General features: G+C 33.4%; 1 protein-coding gene across 1 annotated transcript in view; it reads right to left on the bottom strand.

The window, feature by feature from the left end:
* Positions 1-1,672: 1,672 nt before the first annotated feature.
* The window catches only part of MLIP (muscular LMNA interacting protein), a 401,644-nt gene continuing 377,257 nt past the window's right edge, over positions 1,673-26,059 (bottom strand). The window contains exons 13-15 of the mRNA XM_074264711.1: positions 16,914-17,037; positions 12,257-12,310; positions 1,673-2,565 (exon numbers count right to left, since the gene is read on the bottom strand). Coding sequence (XP_074120812.1) covers positions 12,282-12,310; positions 16,914-17,037 — 153 coding nt within the window. The 3' untranslated portion in view covers positions 1,673-2,565; positions 12,257-12,281. The remainder of the gene's footprint in view (positions 2,566-12,256; positions 12,311-16,913; positions 17,038-26,059) is intronic.

Below are 26,059 nucleotides of genomic sequence, written 5' to 3' on the forward strand. Positions count from 1 at the left end.
GAGTTCCAGACTTGGAGTTTAAAAGACATAGGTTAAAACCCAGTCTCAGATAGTTACCAGTCCTGTTTCCTTCCATTTCCTCATCCATAAAATAAATTGGAGAAGGAAATGGCAAGCTATTCCAATAGCTTTGCTTAAAAAAAAAAATGGTCAAACAATGCTGAAAGAACAAATCAGAGATGTATACATGCATATATATTCTTTCTTTTACCTTTTCTAATTCCTGTCATAGTATTGCTCCTGTCCAATACCATATGATGATCAATTCTAATGGATGTGATTCTCTTTAACAATGAGATAAACCAAAACAGTGCCATTTGTTCAATAATGAATAGAATCAGCTACATGCAGCATAAGAACTCTGGGAAATGAGTGTGAATCACTAAATAGCATTTCCAATCCCTTTGCTTTTGTCTGCTTGCATTTTTTATTTCCTTCACAGGTTAATTGTACATTATTTTAAAGTCCGATTCTTCTTGTGTAACAAAATAACTATGGTCATGTATACATATATTGTATTTAATATATACTTTAACATATTTAACATATATTGGTCTACCTGCCATCTGGGGGAGGGGGTGGGGAGAAGGAGGGGAAAAATTGGAACAAAAGGTTTTGCAATTGTCAATGCTGAAAAGCTACCCATGCATATAACTTGTAAATAAAAAGCTATCATTAAAATAAATGAAGAAAAAAAAATTGTTCCTGTCCTTCCATAAAATTCACCTTATGGGATCTCAAGCCTAGGCTCCCTAATTCCACATTTGCAGGATAGTGATAGTCACACATGGATTGTGGAATTTGTTTCATTTCTTCATAGTGAAGCTTTACACACACACACACACACACACACACACACACACACACACACACACACCTAATTTTCTTTTTATCTGCCTTCTAAAATACATCCACAACTCTTTCTTCAGATGCTGCATCTTAGTCCTCTTGACCAGGTGTTCTGAACCTTTGGTGTATAATACACCACTTTGGTTATTTGATGGAATCTACATACCCTTTTTCAGAATAATGTTAGTTGCTTAAATTCTTCATTGAAGATAATGTTAAATTTCAATTAGAGAGTTAGTGAAAATAATGACTAATTTTTTTTGCTTTTCCAAGTTCATAAATTTCCACAGGTCTATGCACTTCAAGTTAAAATATCTTTATGTTGACCATTCAGAAATTACTGAAATATAAGCTAAAAGTTGTTCTTTATGAATTCATGGTACTTACAAATAAGAGAAGTGCAAACCAACACAATTCCTATATTTCACCTCATACCCAAATGTAGCACCCTTTCTAGGACTACTTTCTTTATTCTCACTCAAATTTTTAAGGAAAATATATTAAGAAAGAATAAGAATCACACTCTTCAGTATTGTAGGGGTAACCCAGAGGGACTAGGATTTCTTCACAAACCCCCACTGGTGTGCTTACAATTAATATTGTCAAGTAGACTTCAATGAGCTTTTAGACAAGGTATTTACCTAAGATAACATATAGCAAGAGCAGATGGTACAAAATATCTCCCTCTGCACCACACACACACACACACACACACACACACACACACACACACACACTCCTTTGCATTCACAAAAACATTATGGAGATTGCATTTCTGTAGTCAAGACTTAAAGAGATAACACAAAACAGGATGATAGCAATATTAGAAGAGAAAGAGAAATATATTTGAAAGATATTGCTTTGAAATCAATAAGCCTAGCAACAGCTTGGATATGTGGGGGCAGAGGGCAGGTGAGAACTAATGGTCAAGGATATTCCTTGCTATGTAATGAGTTACATTCAGAAATGTACTAAATATGTTCAAACTTAAAATACAAAGCTAGTGAGACATTCATATGGAGAACATATATAGCAGAGTATTTCTTAAAACTTAGCATTGGGAATCATATTTTTCCCTTTATAAAGTCTTCACAAAGTTCCCCTTAGGTGTAGCTTTACTAGTTCCAAAGGTTCCAGGGCTCTGTCATATACAGGTATAATTTGCAGTTCAACCTTTGATGCTTTTGAGAAACATGATACATTCTCTACCTAGGAATCACTGTACATTTACTGTACCATGATGTCTATCCCGGAAAAATTAATCTATTAAGACTGGTGATTTGGAAGAGAACCCAAATCGAACCAAACAGGTCTCTCTTTTTCTTTGTAAATCATTTCTCATTATTAAAAATAAAATATAAAAGTTTACAATGTGATTCATGAATTTAATAAAACTCTTTAAAATAGAGACCAGAGCTATTACTTTATTTACACAGACTCTGTTTGTCTAAATATTAGGACATGTAACTATCACTGTTAGCTTAATTGTAGGAATTAAAGCTCTAGGAACATCTCTGGAAATATATTTCTTTTTTGTTGAGTATTAGGAGGCTACTTTAAACGCTCTATGCCTACAGGAAACATTTTGAGTGCTATTGTTGCATTGCACTTAATATAGGGAGAATTCTGTCTGAAAAAAAAATTGCAAATCTATTGAACACCAGTTTTCCAAAGGCTTCCATATTCATGGTTCTAGCTTCTGGTCTTGGATCATTGCTGAAAAGGAAAAAAGGAACATTTTTAAAGGTAGGTACATAAGCATACATTAATAAAATTTGAAATGTGTAATCATCCCATCTTGATTTGCCTTAACATATGATTAAAATGTTTTACATAATTATTTTTAGTGAGGGCAACTAGGTAGCATAGTGAATAGAGTGTCAGGCCTAGAAGGAAGACTCATCTTCCTAAGTTCAAGTCTTACCTTGGACACATAATAGCTGTGTGACATTAGGCAAACCATAAAACTCTGCCTCAATTTCCTCATCAAATAAGCTAGAAAAGAAAATAACAAACCACCCTAATTTTGTTGCCAAGAAAACTCTAAATGGGGTCATGAAGAGTCAGACGTAACTGAAAATAAATGAAGAACAAAAAAATTTAGTGAATCTTTTCATAAATTGCAGAATTATGATACTTGCTCCTGGCAAGATAACATTTCTTTTTAAAAACATTTTATTGCTCTAACAAAAAATGTTCAATAGTGCCTTCCACTAAATTACATATATGTTAAGAGCATAAGGTCTGATGTAATGGGAAAGGGTAAGAGGACCTCTGGAAGATGGTAAAACTCAAGATAATTCTAATCTTCTGCTTGTGTCTCCCTTTTTTCTTCACTATTGCCTACTCTCTTATATCTGATTTCTTATGATTAAAATGTGGCACTTGAAGAGGTAAACAAAATAAAAATATGAATTGTGCCAATTTTCCACACATCTTGTGTTCTAGCTACAGTGCTCTACTTACTACTTCTCAAAGTTAGCATGTTATCTATTATTTCTATATCTTTGAAAGAGGTTGTGTAACTTTGACTGGAGTTTATTCCATAATCTCCTCAATCTCTTAAATGCCTTTCCCTCTTTAATTTCCAGATCATGTGTCACTCCCAGAGAAGTCTTTCTTAATCCCTCTGATATTTAGTGTTCTCTTTTTCCTCTTCAAAGGATCATGTATTCATTTAATGATTTTGCATTCTGTATACCACTCAGAAGAATTTTTCTCTTTTTTCACCCTCACAATCCTTTGAACGTAGAAACTGTTTGTTCTATCTCTTTATCTCTTGAACATACCATAGTGCTGACATATAAGTGCTTAAATATTTGTTGAATTGGATTGAGAATTGTAACTATTTAAAAGGAAGGCCATTATCAATTGAGTTTCCCTCTGACTACATTGCTTTGCATTAGGTTTATATAGTGTTTAAAGTAAGTTTCAAGAGCCACTAAAATGGAATTGACCTTAGAGGCTTTAGTAAAAAAAAAAAAATCCCTTTCTTTTTTATTTTAATAATTAAGGAGGAAAATGAAATTCAGGAAAATTGAGTAACATGTACGCAGGTCCTAAGGATCAGACTTAAAATTTCAACCTAGATCCTCTAAAGGAAAATTGTGTTCCTCTATGCAATAGTTATTTAATGAAAATTACATGGCTGTTGAATGGCCAAATAAGAATTTTCTAAGTCCAAATTACCAGTTAATCTTTCTATGTTTTCTGAAAATCAGATAAACTTTAATGAATTGGAATGAAACCAGGTTACATGGCCATGCTTCAGCTGTTTCCTGACGTAGCTCCAGTAAACCACTTCCTCCATTGGTGAGTTCTTCTCAGAATCTTCATTTGGGGGAAGGGTCCAGATTAGCCACCCTTTATTGTCTTGTCTTGGCCATCATACCTCCTAAGTGATACCTTCTCTTCCCTTTTCTCCTCTATTTTAGGTCCTTTTCATATAGTTTCCTCATTGGAATGTTAGTTTCTTGAAGGAAAGATCTGTTATTTTGTAATAACTTAATTCTTGCTGACTGTTTGACTTTTCAATTATGAAACACGAAACATGAAATTGTTATTCATGTCAGAAAAAAATATGAAGTGTAGTATAGGTAAAAGTAGAAGGTAAGTAAGTTTATAACTTTCAACTAAGAAATACGGCTGGAACAAAGGGTGTTGATTGGCAATAAGGAAAAAAAAAGGAAATATTGAATCATGCAATGTCTGAACTAATACTAATTTAAAAAATCAAAATGTCCAACCCTCTTTTTTTACAGAAGAAAATCAATCAAACAATTCATCAACAAATACTAACCATTTACTATGTGCCAGGTAGCCATTATAGGCATCATCAAAAAGCATACATTCTCTTCAAACCAAAAACCAAAGAACTATAATTTAGGATTCCTGAAAAGATTTGAGAATCAAAATCATATGGAATTCCAGTAAAAATAAAATGTTAAAAAAAATAGTTAATCTATGCTAAGATCTCTTTGAAGCCAGTTGGGGTCCCTTTAAGAAACTGTATTTCCTATTGATCTGTGATTCCTTTCAGATTCCCAGTCCCTCCTGGCTGAGGCATATTCTCACCAGACAAGTTGTCTTTCCAAGATGCCAGAGCCTTTGATTCAATTACAAATCCTGGTCAAAAAGCATCCCTTTGAATTCCAATAGGAGATCTGGGATTGTCCCTGCCCCCATTCTGATTTGCTTGGGTTCTCCCAGCCCCCACTGGTTCTGATCTGCTCAGGCTTCCCAACTACCACTAAGACACCCAATATAATAAGTTTCCATTAACTAAAGTCTTTGCAGATGAACCTTGGTAACTCACTCAGTTGCCAGGACTTTATGTCCACTGAAAACTGTATTCTCAGTGCAAAACTACATTTTGCATTGATCTGCCACTATAGACTTCAGTCTCTGGGAAATTGATTTTTATCTAACAATAAATTTTCATTTTGCAACTAATATTTGGGAATGAGCGAATTCTTTCACTCCTAAAACCTGTGGTCAATTTAAAGTGGATTCTTGATAACTCTCTTATAGCTATTAACTTCTAGACCACCAGGAATGTAGACCACTCTAAACCTCATCACCTATTTCTAAATATAAGCTCTGTGATTGTATAATCTTATGACTGATTATAAAGTAATTGTGGCATATTTAGTTTATTCACAGAATTAATGTAAATGGAAAATAGTGTGATGTAATTGGATCTCTAAGTCAGAGGACCTTGATTTCAATCCTGGCCCTGCTGTTTACTGTGTCTACGACCTTGAAATAAATCATATAAACCTCTCAAGGTTTCAATTTCATCACCTGTAAAGTGAGGTTGATTTAGATAATTCTTGTTCATTTTCAGATCAAAATGTCTTAGATTCTGTAAAATATTCAAAATTATGGAAGATTAAAGCAATTATAAAAATTTTAGTGTTAGGAGGTATTTAGAGATGATTTCAGATTTGTACATCAGCAAAGGCAAAACCCAAAGATGTAGAGATATTTTCTCCCTTCCATACCAGATGGTCTGTTTGATTTTCTTTTTTTATTTTTTTAGAGGCAGAATTTGTTTTGTGAGAAAGTAATTAAGTTCCTTATTTCTGGACATATTCTAGCTACTCTTATACTTGACAGGAGGTATTGGAGGTCAGAAAGGCCCTTTGAGCTCATCTAATCCAGCTTTCTTACTTTGCAAATAAGGAAACTCAAATCCAAAAAGACTAAAGTGATTTTTCTTAGATCATATAGTAAGCAGCAGAGCTGAGAGATTTGGACTTATAACACATTGAAAACTGCATGACCGCTAAGGACCTCTTTCAAAGCCAACATTCAGTGAGTTTAAAGGAACATGATAATTCTATACTGGCAACTTAAGCGTTGAATTATCTGTTTTTGATAACACTGACAATTCAAAATAGAAGCTGGATCCACAAGGAGGAAGCTAATTTTAAATCTCATTCTTGTCTGCCAATATAGCCAGAGTCATTGCCTTTTACTTTAGTCAATATAGCCAGTGGAAGTATGCCTAGAAAATAAGTCATTTGTCTACAAAGAGATAGAGAAATAAGTCATATTGTCATATTTTCTGTCCATTTTCTACAGAAAGGAAGTAGAGCCAGTAAATTGCATTGTCATGAGAAACACAAGATTGTTCATAAACAGAAATATCTTCTTCTGGAAATGAGATAGATTATATAAGAAATTATCCTTTGTGTTGAAAGTCAAATTCCAAGACTTGATTAGTCATAGTTAACACTGGATAATGAGTATTTTAAGTATGTGTGTGGGGTGTGTGTATGTGTATATACATATGAATATTTATATGTATATATTTGCTACAAAACAATTCACATTTAAACCCTAAGTGTTATGCATTATGGCACAGAAAATAGAGAGCAGGTCTTAGAGCCTGAAAGACATGGGTTCAAATCTCATCTTTGACACATACTGGCTTATGATTTTGGACAAGTTATTCAACCTCTTCTTGTCCCCAAATAATTGTAAGTTTCAAAGCAGGTGTTGACACACATGGTAGAAAGCATTTCCTTACTGGAGAATCTTTATATTTTTATGAATACATAGAATCAGGTGGCAACTTTCCATTCTCCCATCAAACTAGACATTGATGGTGGAATTGATGGTGGGTTCTCTGCCAAAATGCAACTCAAATTAAAACTTCAAATTGTTTTGTTTTGTTTGGGGAGGAAGGAGTTTTTTTTTTTTTTTTTTTTTTTTTTTTTTTTTTTTTTTTTTTTTTTGGTGGAAGGAGCAACCCTAGGAAATTACTTTATGAGAAATAAAAAGCCTTGCAACTGGAAACTTCCTTGTTGAATAAATCATTCTTTCTTACCAACTTTACTTGTTTCTGTGATAATGCAAAAAATATAAATGCCATTAACAACTATGTCAAAATTTAAGCAACCTCAAGAAAAATCCTAGATGCCCTAATTGAGTTATAGCTCTGTGATTTAATGTTGATAAAATATCTCTGTTAAGAGGAAGTATTTCGTCTCAGCACTATAGCATCAGAAATAGGTTGCACTGCAGAGAAAGCCCGTAAGGAGAATTACAATATATAGAAATGGATATGATGGAGTTTCCTCTAATTGGCTCTGCCAGGAGACTAGATTGTTTAATATTCAGAATGAGGACCTACACCCCTGAAATCAGCAAATGCTACAAATCAGAGTTTGATTTATTGCCTTGTTGATTATCTAGACTTCAGAGAGTGATGCAGAAAATCTTAATAATGCATATTCAACTGAAAAATGGATTTTGAATTCCTTCACCCCAAGATGATTTACTCAGATGCTGCTGTTTAGAAGTAGTGCTTTTATCATGTGACAAGAATTCTTGAATTCTTTTCCCTTTGGTAGCAATAATCATACCCAAAGAATAAAGTTTTTTGTTTTTTTTTTTTTCCATATCTAGCCAAAAGGCAACTCTATTACAGAGTAAAAGAGGACACTTGCTTGGAGCAATAGGAAACTTCATTCAGTACCAAAGCAATGAGGTCATCAAATAAAGTCCCATGGGGACAACACAGAGCAATAAAGTTTTATTGTTCTTGTTTAATTGCTTTGTTATGTCTTCTTCTGGATGACCTCACTGGGGATTTTCCTGGCAAAGATACTAGAGTGGATTGATACTGGGGTGGTTTTCCATTTCCTTCTTCAGGTAATTTTACAGATAAGGAAGTTAAGGCAAATGGTAAGTGATTTGACCAGGGTCATACAGCTAGTAAGCTTCTGAGGCCAGATTTGAATGCAGTAAGATGAGTCTTCCTGACTCTTCACTATACTACCTAACTGCTCTTTTGTTATCTGAAATAATATGCTAGAATTTTGTGTAGTTCCCCAATTCTTTCAATAAAACTTATTTTTCATTTACCTTCTTTCTTATTATGAATTGTGTGCTCACAAAAGAATTTGTTTTCAGTAAATTTTATAGAATAAGTTACATCTCAGATTTTGTGAGTGGGAGAGTATGAGCCAAATAATGTAAGACTATCACTCAAATGGTGCCCTGACTTTTTCTGGGATTATAGATTCTGATATAAGTGTTATACATTTAAATATGTGTAGGGGAATTAGATGATTTATAATATCCCTCCCAAATCTTACCCATCTGTGACATGGGTCAAGCCATTTACTTTTTTTTTTTTTCTTTAACTCTGTTTTCTTACTTACCAGTCCCATACTGGGGGAATGGCAAACTTGATTGAAAAGGTTAGAAATATATAACTGAGTTCTAAAACTCAAAGCATATATATATATATATATATATATATATATATATATATAATTTATTTTTGTGTGATCTTATTAGCCATTCAATTATAGTCTTCTTTGTTTTTCAACTTATTTTAACAGAATTGAATACTGGCAAAAAAAGGAATCTAAACACAAAACTGATGTTGGATGAAATGAATTGTACTACAGGGAATCCAAGAACCAGCAGGACATGGTACATGGGCCAACTTCAGAATCAGAGAGATCATAGGCAATATGATCAAATAACTTACAATTTTAAAAGACAATTATTAGACTATATGTTTTGCCAAATTCAGGAAGAATTTATATCACTAGCATAGGAAATTTTTACTATGGTAACTCCTTTCACTAAAGTAGATTTTTGTCTATCTATAATTTAATAACTAAATCCCTAGGGAGTTTTCTAAAGTACAGAGTTTAAATGACTTTTCTAGGGTAACAACTAATAAGCATAAGTTGTAAGATTTGAAACCAGATCTTTCTTACTTCTAGTCATTCTACACAATAAGGTCCTCTATATATGTCCAATGAAATATGAGATAACATTCTTACAGAATCATTTTTTAATATAGAGTATTTTTGCCCATATTCCTTTTGCTGGACTTCAATGGAAACCCATGTGTAAAAAACAAATATAGTTGCTCAAACTCTTCCTTAGAAAATCATAACCCTTTATGTGCCCTTGATTTTTACATGTAACAAGCTCTATCATATTAATTCAATGTTTTCTAAAATTAATGTTGTACCTTTACTGAAACTGAATGGAGTGTTTCCTATGTCTTCATGAACTGAATAGCTTTCACTGCAGAGAAGAATTTATTTTTTACTTTTCTGCAGTGTTTCTTTCATAATTTTCCCCCCCATGAGTTAATAGACAATCTGATTGGCTTTCCCAGCTTGAGGAATGAAGGAGCTAGAATTGCATGATAAATAGAGTCATCACATTTAACCATAGCTAACTCTATTTTAATGAATGTTTTTTTTTTTAAAAAACAGAGAATGTAACCTTGAAGAATTATAAAATGTGATTTATCATCCTACAATCCATTCATATATAATCACAACATCAGACAAATGGAAGGTGGGCACATGATTTCATTTTTAAATAATATTTTTTCCATAACAAAAGAGTTAGGCACCCAAAAATAACAATCTGATGGAAGGCCAGAAATATGTTGGTTTTTTTTGTTTGTTTGTTTGTTTTTTTAATGTAAGGGAAGACCAAACAAAGATCATAGGGCCAAATTAAATGAGTATATTATGTAGTGTTTGTAATGAGCTTGTTAGAGGAAAAGCTTGTGCATCAATCTAACTTTAAAAAATGGAATTTCATTATAAGACAGATGTTTTACCTTTACTGAGGTTTGATGGGTAAATAAATAACAAGGAAAGGGGCTTAGAAAGAATGTAAGTGTAAATATTACAATCTGGCTAAATATCACCAAGAGTTATGCAAGCCTATTACAGGGCTCCCAACTTTCTTGAAGTAATAAAGAAATCAAATATAATATATTGAGAACATCCCATGTTCAACTAACTTAGTATTCAGTTACCTTTTCTCTTTCTAATCATGCTTCTTTGTCTGTCAAAAAGGGCAATTTTTTTGGTCAAAATTTTAAAGGTCAAAATATAGTTTAGTTTGTGGCAATCTTTATTTTTCCCAGATCAGGAGTTATCCTGATGTTTTCTTGTGTGGTCTCCCCACAATCCCAGGTTTAAGTTTCTCCATGCAACCCTGTGTTTCTGTGGCAGAATAGAACAAATCTTTGCCATGCCCATTTTAGTAGCCCAATCTCACTTATAGCTAAAAGGAAGGATCCCTCAACTTCTCACTGGTCTTACTAACTGGTTGCTTTTATTCAGATTAACACTGGCATTTAAGCACCCTTTATTTTGCTTTCACTGTACATCCAAATTCATTGTTGCATAACAGATACAGACTTTTTAAGGGGCCCCTGAGTTCATCTAGTCCATCTCTCATGTTTCAAAAAAAGAAGCCAAGGCATGGAAAGGTAAAGTGATTCTTTCAAAATTACAAAAGTAGTAAGGGACAGAATTCAAATTCAAGTCCATGTCCTCTGGCTCCAAATCTAATGCCATTTATCTACACCACACTCATGTGTATGAGTAGCAAGTGAGACAGGCTTGGGTGAGATTTTTTAGCTCAGAATAAACAGGGAGAAAAACATATATCATTAGAATCATTTGATTTAAGGAGGACTAGGAAGAATGCAGAAATGAAGTAAAAGTAAAAGTAAAAGACAGATAGCTCCTTTGTGATTTTATAGGTTAGCCCCTTGCATAATTTTTTTGCTCTTCCCTTCTAACCCAAATTTCTATTTTGTTTGTGAGGATATCTTAATGCATAATCAAGCACAAAATATACAAGGGTATGCACACACATTCATAAACAAATGCATAAACACATACACACACAATATACACACTTTTATGGAAAGAAAAACTTAAAAATCTTCATTTTGTTGGGAATTTTTGTTGGGTTTTCTTCCCAGGGAATCCCTTTAACTCCCCTATTGATCTTAAATACTCTAGTCAGAATGTAGCTTCAACTATTTGGTGATACAATAGCCAGAGCTCTAGCTTTGGAAGCAGGGGATCCTTTCTCCAGTATTGAATTCAAAGCTGGAAGAGATCTTTGAGGCAACTAAATCCAACTACCTCATTTTGCAGATAAATTAGACATTGAAATGTTAAATAACTTGCCCAGGATCACATAGTTATTAACTGTCTGAAGTGAGATTTCAATTGAAGTTCTTTCTTGACTTCATGTTCTACACAACACTGCCTCTCCTACTCGCATGTATTAAGTTATTGGGCTTCTCTGGGCTTCCCATTTTCTCATCTGTTAAATAAAGGAGATGGACTAAATGACTTCTTGGGGTTCTTTACAGATCTAGATCAATGATCCCACAATATTTCAAGTTATTAAGTCGTATTATTTGCATGTTATTATGCAAAGACTGTTTCATGATAACCTTAAGACTTTTTCCTCTGCCTTCACTTTGCATTTGCTATTCTGCCTGGTTTCAACTCAGGTAAAAAAAAAAAAAAAAAAAAAAAAAAAAGAGCTTTCCAGGATAAGCTCATCAGTTCTAAACTCAACATTATCCAGTTAATTTAAGCCTCTATTAACTCCACCATCTTCAGTCTCCTCACCTTTCTGATTGTAGGGTTAGAGGATAGAATATTAAACTCCTCCCAACTTTCAGATCATTCCACCTTACATCTGCTGCTCTGACTGGTTTCAAATCCAAAAACAAGGGGCTCCTGTGCCAGATTCCTCTTCTTATCCAATCCCCAACCCAAAGCCCCTACTCTTTGCATCTGTTTTCCTGCCTCCTTTTCTGTCCTGTTTTTACCTTTAAGTTATAAACTCACTGAAGACAGAGTTCTTGTTACTAATTGTATCATCAGTGTTTACCATTGTGCCTAGTATGTCATAAGTGCTAAATAAATGTTTATTAGATTGGATTGATATTTGGTAGTCAAAAGACCTTTTAGAGATGTAGTTTGAAGGCTAGGGCTCAATCATGCTTCATTAAGCAATAGTAGTGATTCATTTCTACAAGTTTATATAAATATAAATGGCATTTTCACTTCTACTTATAATATATCTTACCCATACATACCTCTTTAAAACCAAGGGCTTCGTTTTCAGGAATAGTTACTATTGGATGACTTGGCTTCATAGGAAAAATGGTCAGGATGTTGAAAAAATATTGAAAGAAAAAATATTCCAATGAAACATTTGTAAACAGTGTTTTGGGAAATGTTCTCATTATTCATAACATACCTCATCAAACTTGTCTACTAGTTTTGCAATGACACACCCAAATGAGAGTGCAATTTGGCCTGCAAATTACATCTATGATAATTTCCTTAAAAGAAAGGATTATTTTACTCATTTCTATAATTAAATATTTTTTCTATTAAATTGGATTAGATTCCATATGTGAAAAAATATACAAGCCATACTTTAGTCCTATTTGTTTTCAACCTTTTTGCTTCAGATATAACAAGAATGGGGAAAGGAATATAGGGTGCTAAGCAAAGCACATTTCTTTTATCATTTACAAGTGTTTTATCTAATTTGTTCAAAATGGTTTATTTGTAATCCAAAAGTTGACATATGATTGGGGAAAATGAACCATATGTACATTGACCCTCAAATCCACAAATTAATCTAGAATAATTAAATTAAAACTCCAGGGTAGAATGTCTTACTACCTCCTCAGAGAAATAATAAAACATGAGTTGATTTCCTTCTATGTGGCTAAAAACAACAAAAACCAAAAAGAAAGCATTATTTTCTAAGATACAAAGTTATCTTGTCTTGCAATACTCATGATACTATAAGGAAAAAGATCACTGAAGAAAACATAGGGAGTCAATAGCAACACTATCCTATTAATCATTCAAGTTTAACCCAGCAGTATTATTCAACTCATCTCTCTCTCTTTTACCTTCTTATGTCATGTTCAGTCTTTTATCAAATTTTGTCCATTCTATTCCCATCACTTCTGTCTTATATCTTCTTCTGTTCAGGCATACTGTTTCCATCTTTCTATTCACCACATTCTAACTAAACTATCATAATAGTCTATATTTTATTAGATTTAACTTTATTTTTAATTAACAAAAATCTTTATTTCTCTTTGTTTTAACCCTTATTGAGATAAAAGAAAAATAAATGAAAACTTTGTAATAAATATGCATAGTCAAGTACCGCAAATTTCCAAAAATTAGGTCTCATTCTATACACTACTATTTGGATTATATTACATAGGTTAAGATAATATTGATGGAAGTTTTATGCCTTCAAAGTTATTTCTTTTTACAATATGGCTACTAATATATAAATTATTCTTCTTTGTCTACACATTTTATTCTGTATTAGTTCACAAAAATCTTCCCAGATTTTTTTTTGAAATCAGCTTTTTCCTGTTTTTCATAGCTCAATAATAGCCCATTACATTTATATACCACAATTTGTTCATCAAAATCTCAGATGGATACCTCCTCATTTCCAATTCATTGCTTCTATTACAAAGAGATACTATAAAGAAATATACATATATACATACACATATACATGCATTATTTATTTGTTCATTTGCAGATGGGGGATTATTTTTTGATGTCTTTGTATACACCATTTATAATTGGTTTTGTTTAGTTATAAATTATTTTACAATCCAAAGCTCTACCAAAAGTGGATTAACATGCATAAATCCTCCAATATTTGAAATGTTTCATTTTTTCACCTTGTAAGTCTGATAAGTGCAAGTTGAAACCTCAAAATCACTTTAATTTGTACATCCCTATTTAATAGTACAGCATTTGGTTACATAGCTATTTATGTTAGATCTCTTTAAAAACTGCCTCTTCATATCTTTTGACCATTTTTAAATTGAGGAAAAACTCTTTGATTTGCATGTTTTGGATTTTGACTAAGATGGTCCTGAGGCTTTCCTTTTTGGGATTCCTTTCAAGAGATTATCAGGAGGAGAAGCCAAGATGGTGAGGAAAAGGTAGTGATTCACCTGAGTTTTTCTCAAAACTCCTCCTAAAACTAATAAATAATTCCATAAAACAATTCTTAGAGCAGCATAACCCACAAAAGCATGAGATAAAATGATTTACTAGACGAAGACAACTTAGAGGGCTGTCAGTAAAGATGTATTATACCTGGATAAGAATGGAGTAATGTCCTGCACAAGCCACATTGGTACAGACTGAATGCTCTTTATAGTTCCAAATGACATCTTTAAAAAACAGAAAATGCCAATTTTAAAAGAAGAATAAAAGACCAATTAGGAGAAAAAAAGGTTTGAAAAGCAGAATTGGCAGCAGGGGCAGAGCCAAGATGGCAGAGAGTAGATTCAATTTTCTTTGAACTCCTCTGACCTTTTCTCAAACCAGCAGCAGATTAAGCCTCTAAACTGGTTGTAGAATCAAAGAATTCACAAATATTTGGAGTACAACACATTCCCAGAAGAAGATACCTTGTAAGACTTTCAGAACAGAACCTTTCAAACAACACAGAAAAAGCATGCTGACTCCAGACAGGGAGACCAGGGCAAGGAGCTAGGGGAAGGAGTCAGAATGTTGCAACTTCCACACATCTAGGAATCTTCTGTGAACCTCTTAGGCTACTCTGTCCTTGTTGTAAGCAAGTGGTGTGGCAGATTTACTACAAAAGGTAATTGTAAACTGCTCAGTCCCCAAAGAATGCAGGATTTAGTCTGGATTACCCAGCACCTGAAATCAATCAGTGAACTTTCCAAGGTAAATTAAAGTAATTCTTGCTCCTTTGCATTGAGCAGACCTCAAGCCTTAAAAAAAATGAATTAAAAAAGAAAAAGAACTCCCACCATTGATAAAGATGAAGAGAGAAAAAAAAAAAAAAAAAAAACTCAAATCCTGAGGTTTCTAAAGACAAAACAACCCAAATTAAGTCCCAAAGGGAGATAAGCTGGTCCCCATTTCACAAGTCTTTCTTGAAAGATTTCAAAAACTATCTTAAAAGAGAGTTAGCAGAAAAATGGGAGGAAGAAAATGAGATCATTGCAAGAAGGAATGGAAAAAGCAAATAATGCCCTATAAAAGAGATATGAAAAAGACATCAATTCATTGAAAAACAAAATTTGTGAAATGGAAAAAATTCAATGATCAAAAAAATTCAATTGGCCAATTACAAAAGGAGCTTAAAAAAAAAGGTAACTGAAGAAAATAGTACACTTAAAATTAGAAATGAAAAAATGAAGTGAATGACTCAGTAAGACTTCAAAAATCAGTCAAACAAAAACAAAAAAATGAAAAAATAGAATAAAATATGAAATACCTCCTATGAAAAACAACTGATCAAGAAAATAGATCTAAGAGAGACAATCTAAAGATTATTGGACTTCCTGAAAGCCATGATGAAAAAAAGAATCTAAACATTATCTTACAGAGAATCATAAAGGAAGACTGCCCTGATATTTTAGAATCAGAAGGCAAAATAACCATTGTAAGAATTCACAGATCACCTCCTGAAAGAGATCTCAAAATTAAATCCCCAAGGAATACTATGGCTAAATTTCAGAAGTATTGCACCAAGGAAAAAAGATTACAAGCAGCCAGAAAGAAACAATTTAAATACAGAGGAGTCAAAAATCAAGATTACTCAGGACCTAGCAGCTTCTACTTTAAAGGATTGAAGGGCCTGGAATCTGATATTCCAAAAGGCAAAGAAACTTGGCAATAGCCAATAATAAGCTATCCAGCGAAAATGAGCATTATCTTTCAGGAAAGAAGATGTATATTCAATGATATAGGTGAATTTCATGTATTTCTAATGAAAATACCAGAACTGAACAAAAATTTGATCTCCCAACACAGAACTCAAAAGAAGCATAAAAAAGTAAAAAGGAAAGAACTCTTGAGAATTATATTTCTATTATAGGTATATTTAGAGAGTGTGGGTATAATTTGATTTTATTATGATAATATGAAAGAAAAACTAAAGGTGAAAAAGGGATCATAAAAAAAATTAAGTGAAGGTGGTCTATCGGTACCTGATCTAGAACTGTATTATAAAGCAACAGTCACCAAAACCATTTGGTATTGGCTAAGAAATAGACCAGTTGATCAGTGGCATAGGTTAGGTTCACAGGGCAAGATAGTGAATAAAAATAGCAATCTAGTGTTTGACAAACCCAAAGATCCTAAATTTTGGGATAAGAATTTATTATTTGACAAAAACTGCTGGGAAAACTGGAAATTAGTATGGCAGAAACTAGGCATGGACCCACATTTAAAACCACATACTAAGATTAGATCAAAATGGGTCCAAGATTTAGGCATAAAGAACGAAATCATAAATAAATTGGAGGAACATAGGATGGTTTACCTCTCAGACTTGTGGAGGAAGAAGGAGTTTGTGTCCAAGGGAGAAATAGAGACCATTATTGATCACAAAATAGAAAATTTTGATTATACCAAATTAAAAAGTTTCTGCACAAACAAAACTAATGCAAACAAGATTAGAAGGGAAGTAACAAATTGGGAAAACATTTTTATAGTTAAAGGTTCTGATAAAGGCCTCATCTACAAAATATACAGAGAATTGACTTTAATTTATAAGAAATCAAGCCATTCTCCAATTGATAAATGGTCAACGGATATGAACAGACAATTTTCAGATGATGAAATTAAAACTATTTCCACTCATATGAAAGTGTTCCAAATCACTATTGATCAGAGAAATGCAAATTAAGACAACTCTGAGATATCATTACATACCTGTCAGATTGGCTAAGATGACAGGAACAAATAATGATGAATGTTGGAGGGGATGTGGAAAAACTGGGACACTGATGCATTGTTGGTGGAGTTGTGAAAGAATCCAACCATTCTGGAGAGCAATCTGGAATTATGCCCAAAAAGTTATCAAAATGTGCATACCCTTTGACCCAGCCATACTACTATTGGGCTTATATCCCAAGGAAATACTAAAGAAGGGAAAGGGACCTGTATGTGCCAAAATGTTTGTGGCAGCCCTTTTCATAGTGGCTAGAAGCTGGAAGATGAATGGATGTCCATCAATTGGAGAATGGTTGGGTAAATTATGGTATATGAATGTTATGGAATATTATTGTTCTGTAAGAAATGACCAACAGGAGAAATACAGAGAGGCTTGGAGAGACTTACATCAACTGATGCTAAGTGAAACGAGCAGAACCAGAAGATCATTCTACACTTCAACAATGATACTGTACGAGGATGTATTCTGATGGAAGTGGATATCTTCAACATAGAGAAGAGCTAATCCAATTCCAATTGATTAATGATGGACAGAATCAGCTACATCCAGAAAAGGAACACTGGGAAATGAGTGTAAACTGTTATTTTTACCTTCTGAATCCAATTCTTCCTGTGCAACAAGAAATTTGGTTCTACAAACATATATTGTATCTAGAATATATTGTAATATATTTAACATGTATGAGACTGCCTGCCATCTGAGGGAGGGGGTTGGGGGAGGAAGGGAAAAAAATCTGAACAGAAGTAAGTGCAAGGGATAATGTTATAAAAAATTACCCATGCATATGTACTGTCAAAGAAAAAAGTTATAATTATAAAATAAAATAAAAATTAAATTAAAAAAAAAAAAGTAGAGCCAAGGAAAATTCCAGTGAGGACAACTGGACCCAATATAAGTCGTACTTCTAACAGTGAAATTACACTTAAAGATTTGCTAAACAAATAAGTAAATAAGCAAACAAACAAATAAATAAATAAATAAGTAAAAAAGGAAAAAAAAAAGAAAAGGGATCATATTGGGAAAAGAGGGAAAAGGAGGTAAAATTACATCTCATGAAGAGGCAAAGAAGATATATTATAATTGGGGAAAGAAGAGAGTGGGATGAGCATTATGTGAATCTTTCATTAGATTTGGATCAAATAGAGAATATCAGACATATTTGGTTTCACAGAGAAAATTGTCTCACCTTATAGGGAAGTGGGAGAGAAAGGGGGAAAGAAAAGGAAAGACTAATAGAAGGGAAAACAAAAGTATTAGGAGAAAGGTGTAAAAAAGGAGGAGGGACTCTAAAGGGGAAGGGCTGGTTGAGGGAACTGGTCATCAAAAGCAAAATACTGAGGAGGTGAGAAGGAGGAAAGGAAAGAGAAAAGCATAACAGGATAAATAAGATAGCAGGAAATACAGAATTAGTTATTTTCACTGTGAATATGAATGGAAAGAACTCTCCCATAAAATGGAAGCAGATTGCAGACTGGATTAAAAGATAGATTCCTTCAATATATCATTTACAAGAAACACATTTAAAGGATTGTGATGCATACAGACTGAAGGTAAAGGGCTGGAGCAGAATCTATTATGCTTCCAGTGAAGTTAAAAAAAAAAAAAAAAGGCAGGGGTAGCAATCGTGATCTCAGATAAAATAAAAGCAAAGACAGATCTAATTAAAAGAGATATAGAAGGAAACTATATTTTACTAAAGGGTACTATAGATAATGAAGCAATGTCAATATTAAGCATTTATGCCCCAAGTGGTATAGCATCTAAATTCCTAGAGGAGAAGTTAAGAGACATGCAAGAAGAAATAGACAGCAAAACTATACTAGTGGGGGATCTCAACCTGGCTCTCTCAGAACTAGATAAATCAAACCCCAAAATAAATAAAAAAGAAGTTATGGAGGTAAACAAAATGTTAGAAAAGTTAGGTATGATAGATCTTTGGAGAAAAAGAGTTTACTTTTTTCTCAGTGGCTCATGGAACTTATACAAAAATTAACCATGTATTAGAGCATAAAAGCCTCAAAATCAAATGCAGAAAAGCAGAAATAGTAAATGCATTTTTTCAGATCATGATGCAATAAAAAATCACATACAATATAAGGTCAAGATAAAATAGACCAAAAATTAATTGTAAATTAAGTAATCTTATCCTAAAGCATGAATGGGTGAAACAGCAAATCATAGACACTATCAATAATGTCATCCAAGAGAATGACAATAATGAGACAACACACCAAAATTTGTGGGATGTAGCCAAAGCAGTTATAAGGAGAAATTTTATAGACATGCTTACTTTCATAAAATAGAGAAAGAGAAGATCAATGAATTGGGTTTATAACTCAGAAAGCTAGAAAAAGAACAAATTAAAAACCCTCAATTAAATACCAAATTTGAAATTCTGAAAATAAAATAAATATCATTCAAAATAACTGTTGATAGTATAAAATATCTAGGAAAGTCAGGAACTATGGGAACACAATTACAAAATACTTTCCACACAAATAAAATCAGATCTAATCAGTTGGGAAAATATCAAGTACTCATGGATAGGCCAAGCAAATATGATAAGAATGACAATACTACTTAAATTAATTCACTTATTTAGTGCCATACCAATAAAACTCTCAAGAAATTATTTTAGAGATCTAGAAAAAAAAAATAGTAACAAAGTTCATCTGGGGAAGAACAAAAGATCAAGAATTTCAAGGCAATTAATGGAAAAAAAAAAAACTAATGAAGGTGGTCTAACTGTGCCAGACCTAAAACTATATTATAAAGTAGTAGTCATCAAAACAATTTGGTACTGGCTAAGAAATAGTTGATCAGTGGAATAGGTTAGGATCACAGGACAAAATAGACAATAACTATGGCAATTCTAATGTTTGACAAACCCAAAGACCCCACCTTGTGAGATACAAACTAACTATGTGACAAAAACTTCTGGGAAAATTGGAAACTAGTATGGAAAAAATTAGGGCTTGACCCACATCTAATACCACATACCAAGATAAGATCTAAATGTGTTTATGATTTAGACATAAAGAGTGTTATTATAAGCAAATCAGAAGAACAGGATAGTTTACCTCTCAGACCTGCAGAGAAGGAAGGAATGTGTGTCCAAAGAAGAACTGGAACTCATAATTGAATACCAGATAGATTATTTTTATTATCTTAAGTTAAATTTTTTTGTGTACAAACAAAACTAATGCAGACAAGATCAGAAGGGAATCAATAAATTGGGAAATCATTTTTACATTTAATTGTTCTAATAAAGGCCTAATTTCTAAAATATATAGAAAACTGACTCAAATGTATAAGCATTCAAGTCATTCTCCAATTGATAAATGGTCAAAGGATATGAAAAATTTTCAGATGAAAAAATTTAAATTATTTTAATCATATGAGAAAGTGCTCTAAATCACTACTGATCAGTGAAATGCAAATTAAGACAACTCTGAGATACCACTACATACCTCTCAGATTGGCTAAGATGATAGAAAAAGACAAGAACAAATGTTGAAGGGGATGTGGAAAAACTGGGACGCTAATACATTGGTGGTGGAACTGTGAATGGATCCAGCCATTCTGGAGAACAATTTGTAACTATGTTGAAAAAGTTATCAGACTGTGCATATTCTTTGATGCAGCAGTGATTCTATTGAGCCTATATCTCAAAGAGATGTTAAAAGAAGGAAAGGGACCCACATGTGCAAAGATGTTTGTGGTAACCCTTTTCATAGTGGCAAGAAACTGGAAACTGAGTGGATGCCCATTAGTTGGAGAATGGCTGGATAACTTATGGTATTATGAATGTTATGGAATATTATTGTTCTATAAGAAATGATCAGGAAGATGATTTTTAGAGAGGCCTGGAGAGACTTGCATGAACTGATGCTGAGTGAAATGAGCAGAACCAGTAGAGCATTGTACACAACATCAATATTATATGACAATCGAGACTTCTGGCCAAGATGGCGGCGTGGATGCAGACAGCTGCTTGAGCTCTGCATTTTCTCTCAGGACTTACTTCATGACAAGCCTTGGAATTAATGCTTGACAGGAAAAGAAACCCACAAATAATTACCAACAGAAGATATCCTTGAAATTTGCCAGAGAAGGTTTGTGTTTGCTCAGGGGAGGGTCGAACAGACTGGGCACAGTCTGAGGGAAGGCAGCAAGAGAGCAAGACAGGCAGCTCACACACCTGAGACCAGAGTGGGGAGGGGTGCAATCTCTTCTGTTTCTGTGAAAAGACTTTTATCCCAGTGTGGATGTTCCATCTTGGCAGCAAGCGAGGAGCAGCAGAGAGGGTGTAAACACTGGAGGTGAAGAATAAAACCCTGGAAAGCTAGCATCATTCAGGACCTGGCCACCTCTACCCCAACCCGAAGTGACTCAGCCCATTCTTAGAGCCTCAGACAACAGACACAGTTGTCCTGTTAGTGTCTTGCTGCTGTCTCCCTCAGTCTGTAGAAAAAGCTTTGTAACAACATCCAGCCCCATCCCCCCAAAAAAACAGACCAATTGTTTCTCTTGTTTGTATTCTTTGATTGCTGCTCTGACAAAATTAAAAAAAAATTTAAAAGGGCTCTAACCATTGACAGCTTCTGTATAAAGAGAGAGCAGACATCAAATACTGAGGAGACTAAAAGTACATTGTCTCCAGAGGAATCCCCTAAGGTGGATATGAGGTGCTCCTCTATACAAAAGAATCTCATAGAGAAAATCAAAAAGGCTCTCACAAGAGAGTTAGAAGAGAAATGGGAAAAGGAAAGGGAAGCTTGGCAAGAGAGCCTGGAGAAGTCATTCCACGTGTTTAAAGACAGAGTGGATAAAGAAAACAAATCATTGAGAAAAAAAAAAATAGTGAATTACAAAAGGTAAACAACTCCAAGGAAAACAGGATTAGTGAGCTGGAAAAAGAAAACAGCTCTCTAAAAAATAAAATTGATGAAATGGAAAAAAATTCCATAAAAGAAAAAAACTCACTTAAAAACTCAATTGAATAATTACAAAAATATATAAAAAAGTGAGTGAAGAAAATACATCATTGAAAACTAGACTCGAACAAGGAGAAATGAATGACTCAAGGAGAAACCAAGAAGTAGTCAAGCAAAACCAGAGAAATGAAACAATTGAAAAGAATGTCAAGTACCTTATTGGAAAGACAACAGAACTGGAAAACAGATCCAGGAGAGACAATTTGAGAATAATCAGACTCCCTAAAAAATGTGAGGAAAAAAAGAGTCTGGACACTATTTTCCAGGAAATTATCAAAGAGAACTGCATAGATGTTTTGGAAACAGAGGATAAAATAGACATTGAAAAAATTCATCAATCACCTACTGAAAGGGACACTAAAATCAAAATGCCAAGAAATATACTGGCCAAGTTCAAGAACCATCAGACGAAGGAAAACCTATTGGAAGCTGCTAGAAAAAAAGCAATTCAGATATGGAGGAGCCACAATAAGGATAACCCAGGATCTAGCAAGCATCCACATTAAAAGAACGCAGGGCCTGGAACATGATATTCCGAAAGGCTAAGGAACTTGGTATGAAGCCAAGAATAACTTACCCAGCAAAAATGAGCATCGTTTTCCAGGGAAGAAGATGGACATTTAATGAAATAAATGAATTCCATCTATTCTTGATGAAGAAAACAGACCTACACAAAATGTTTGATCTTCAAATACAGAAATCAAGAAATTTCTAAAAAGGTAAAAACAAATCTTGAAGGGGGAGCTAGGTGGCACAGTGGATAGAGCACCAGCCTTGAATTCAGGAGGACCTGAGTTCAAATCTGATCTCAGACACTTAAGACTTCCTAGCTGTGTGATCCTGAGCAAGTCACTTAACCACAGCCTCAGGAAAAAAAAGAAAGAAAGAAAGAAAGAAATCTTGAGAACTATATTTCTGCCATAAAGACATGTAAAGAACACATGTATAATTTGTCCTAGAAACTAGAGGTGGAAAGGAAATTATATCATAAAAAAGGGTAAAGTGGTGGTACTATATCTCATGAAGAGGCAAAGGTAACCTATTATATCTGAGAGAAAGAAAGGAGGGAGATGAACATAGTGGGTATCAATAGATATATTTAATTTATGGTGAAACTTCTTCCACTTCATTGAAAAGTGAGAGGGAAGGAGTAAGCTAAGGGGAAGGCAATACAGATATTGTGAGGAAAAGGGGTAAAAAAAAGGGGGAAAGATGGGGGAGGGATACTAAAAAGGGAGGGCTGTGAAAAGCAAGTGGTACTCATAAGTGTAATACTGGGGAGGGGGGTAAGAGGGAAGGAAAGGAGAAAAGTATAAGCAGGGGTTAACAGGATGGCAAGCAATATAGAATTAATCATTCTAACCATAAATGTGAATGGAGTAAACTCCCGCATAAAGAGGAAGCAGTTAGCATACTGGATTAAAAGCCAGAATCCTACTATATGTTGTTTACAAGAAACACACCTGAAACGGGGTGATCAAACTAAAAGTAAAAGGGTGGAGCAGAATCTACTATGCTTCAGGAGAAGCCAGAAAGCAAGGGTATCCATCCTCATCTCAGAGAAAGCAAAAACAAAAATTGATCTAATTAAAAGAGATAAGGAAGGGCATTATATTCTGCTAAAGGGTAGCATAGATAATGAAGCAGTATCAATATTAAACATATATGCACCAAGTGGTGCAGCATCTAAATTCTTAAAAGAGAAATTAAGAGAGCTGCAAAAAGAAATAGAGAGCAAAACTATAATAATAGTGGGAGATCTCAACCTTGCACTCTCAGAATTAGATAAATCAAACCACAAAATAAATAAGAAGTCAAAGAGGTAAATAGAATACTAGAAAAGTTTGATATGATAGATCTTTAGCAAAAGTTAAATGGAGACAGAAAGGAGTATACTTTCTTTTTTTTTTTTTTTTTTTTTTTTTTTTTAATTTATTTTTATTTTATTTTATAATTATAACATTTTTTGACAGTACATATGCATGGGTAATTTTTTACAACATTATCCCTTGCACTTACTTCTATTCAGATTTTTTCCCTTCCTCCCCCAAACCCCTCCCCCAGATGGCAAGCAGTCTTATATATGTTAAATATATTACAGTATAATTTAAGATACAATATATGTGTGTAGAACCGAATTTTTTTGTTGCACAGGAAGAATTGGATTCAGAAGGTAAAAATAACAGTTTACATTCATTTCCCATTGTTCCTTTTCTGGATGTAGCTGGTTCTTTCCATCATTAATCAATTGGAATTGGATTAGCTCTTCTCTATGTTGAAGAAATCCACTTCCATCAGCAAGGAGTATACTTTCTTCTCAGCAGTTCATGGAACCTATACAAAATTTGATCATATACTAGGACATTAAAAACCTCAAAATCAAATGCAGTAAGGCAGAAATAGTAAATGCATCCTTTTCAGACCACAATGCAATGAAAATTAGATTCAATAAAAAGCCAGGGGAAAATAGACTAAAAAATAATTGGAAAGTAAACAATCTTATACTAAAGAATGATTGAGTAAAACAGCAAATCACAAACATAATTAATAACTTCACCCAAGAAAATGACAATAATGAGACATCATACCAAAATGTGTGGGATACAGCCAAAGCAATCATAAGGGGAAATTTTATATCTCTAGAGGCCTACTTGCATAAAATAGAGAAAGGGAAGGTCAATGAATTGGGCTTACAACTAAATTTGCTAGAAAAGGAACAAATTAAAAGCCCCCAGACAAACACGAAACTTGAAATTCTAAAACAAAAAAAAAAAAAAAAAAAAAAAAAAAAAAAGATGATATTAATAAAATTGAAAGTAAAAAAAAACTATTGAATTAATTAATAAAACTAAGAGTTGGTTCTATGAAAAAAACAACAAAATAGACAAACCCTTAGTAAATCTGATTTAAAAAAGAGGAAAAGCAAATTGTTAGTCTTGAAAATGAAAAGGGAGAACTCACCAATAATGAAGAGTCAATTAGAACAATAGTTAGGAGCTTCTTTGCTCAATTTTATGCCAATAAATTCGATAACTTAAATGAAATAGAAGAATACCTTCAAAAATATAGCTTGCCCAGATTAACAGAGGAAGAAGTAAATAGTTTAAATAGTCCCATTTCAGAAGAAGAAATAGAATGAGCTATTAATTAAGAATGAGCTAAGAAAAAATCCCCAGGACCAGATGGATTTAAATGTGAATTCTACCAAACATTTAAAGAACAATTAACTCCAATGCTATATAAACTATTTGAAAAAATAGGGATTGAAGAAGTCGTACCAAATTCCTTTTATGACTCAGACATGGGACTGAAACCTAAACCAGATAGGCTGAAAATTGATAAAGAAAATTATAGACCAATCTCACTGATGAATATTGATGCTAAAATCTTAAAAAATATTAGCAAAAAGACTACAGAAAATCATCCCCAGGATAATACACTATGACCAAGTGGGATTACACCAGGAATGTAGGGCTGGTTCAATATTAGGAAAACTATTAGCATAATCGACTATATCAATAACCAAATTAACAAAAACCATATGATCATCTCAATAGATGCAGAAAAAGCATTTGATAAAATCCAACATCCATTCCTACTAAAAACACTTGAGAGTATAGGAATAAATGGACTATTCCTTAAAATAATAAGGAGCATATATTTAAAACCATCAGTAAACATCATATGTAATGGCGATAAACTGGAACCTTTCCCTATAAGATCAGGAGTGAAACAAGGTTGCCCACTATCACCATTACTTTTCAATATAGTACTAGAAACTCTAGCCTCGGCAATAAGAGCCGAGAAAGAGATTCAACGAATTAGAGTAGGTAATGAGGAAATCAAACTATTACTCTTTTCAGATGACATGATGGTATACTTAGAGAACCCCAAAAACTCTGCCAAAAAGCTATTAGAAATAATTCAGAACTTTAGCAAAGTTGCAGGATACAAAATAAATCCACATAAAACCTCAGCATTTTTATACATTACCAACAAAATCCAACAGCAAGAGATACAAAGAGAAATTCCATTCAAAATAACTGTCAATAGTAAAAAATATTTGGGAATCTATCTACCAAAGGAAAGTCAGAAATTATATGAGCAAAATTACAAAACACTTGCCA

This window comes from Sminthopsis crassicaudata, chromosome 4 (assembly GCF_048593235.1).
Source record: "Sminthopsis crassicaudata isolate SCR6 chromosome 4, ASM4859323v1, whole genome shotgun sequence".
In the NCBI taxonomy this organism is placed as follows: domain Eukaryota; kingdom Metazoa; phylum Chordata; class Mammalia; order Dasyuromorphia; family Dasyuridae; genus Sminthopsis; species Sminthopsis crassicaudata.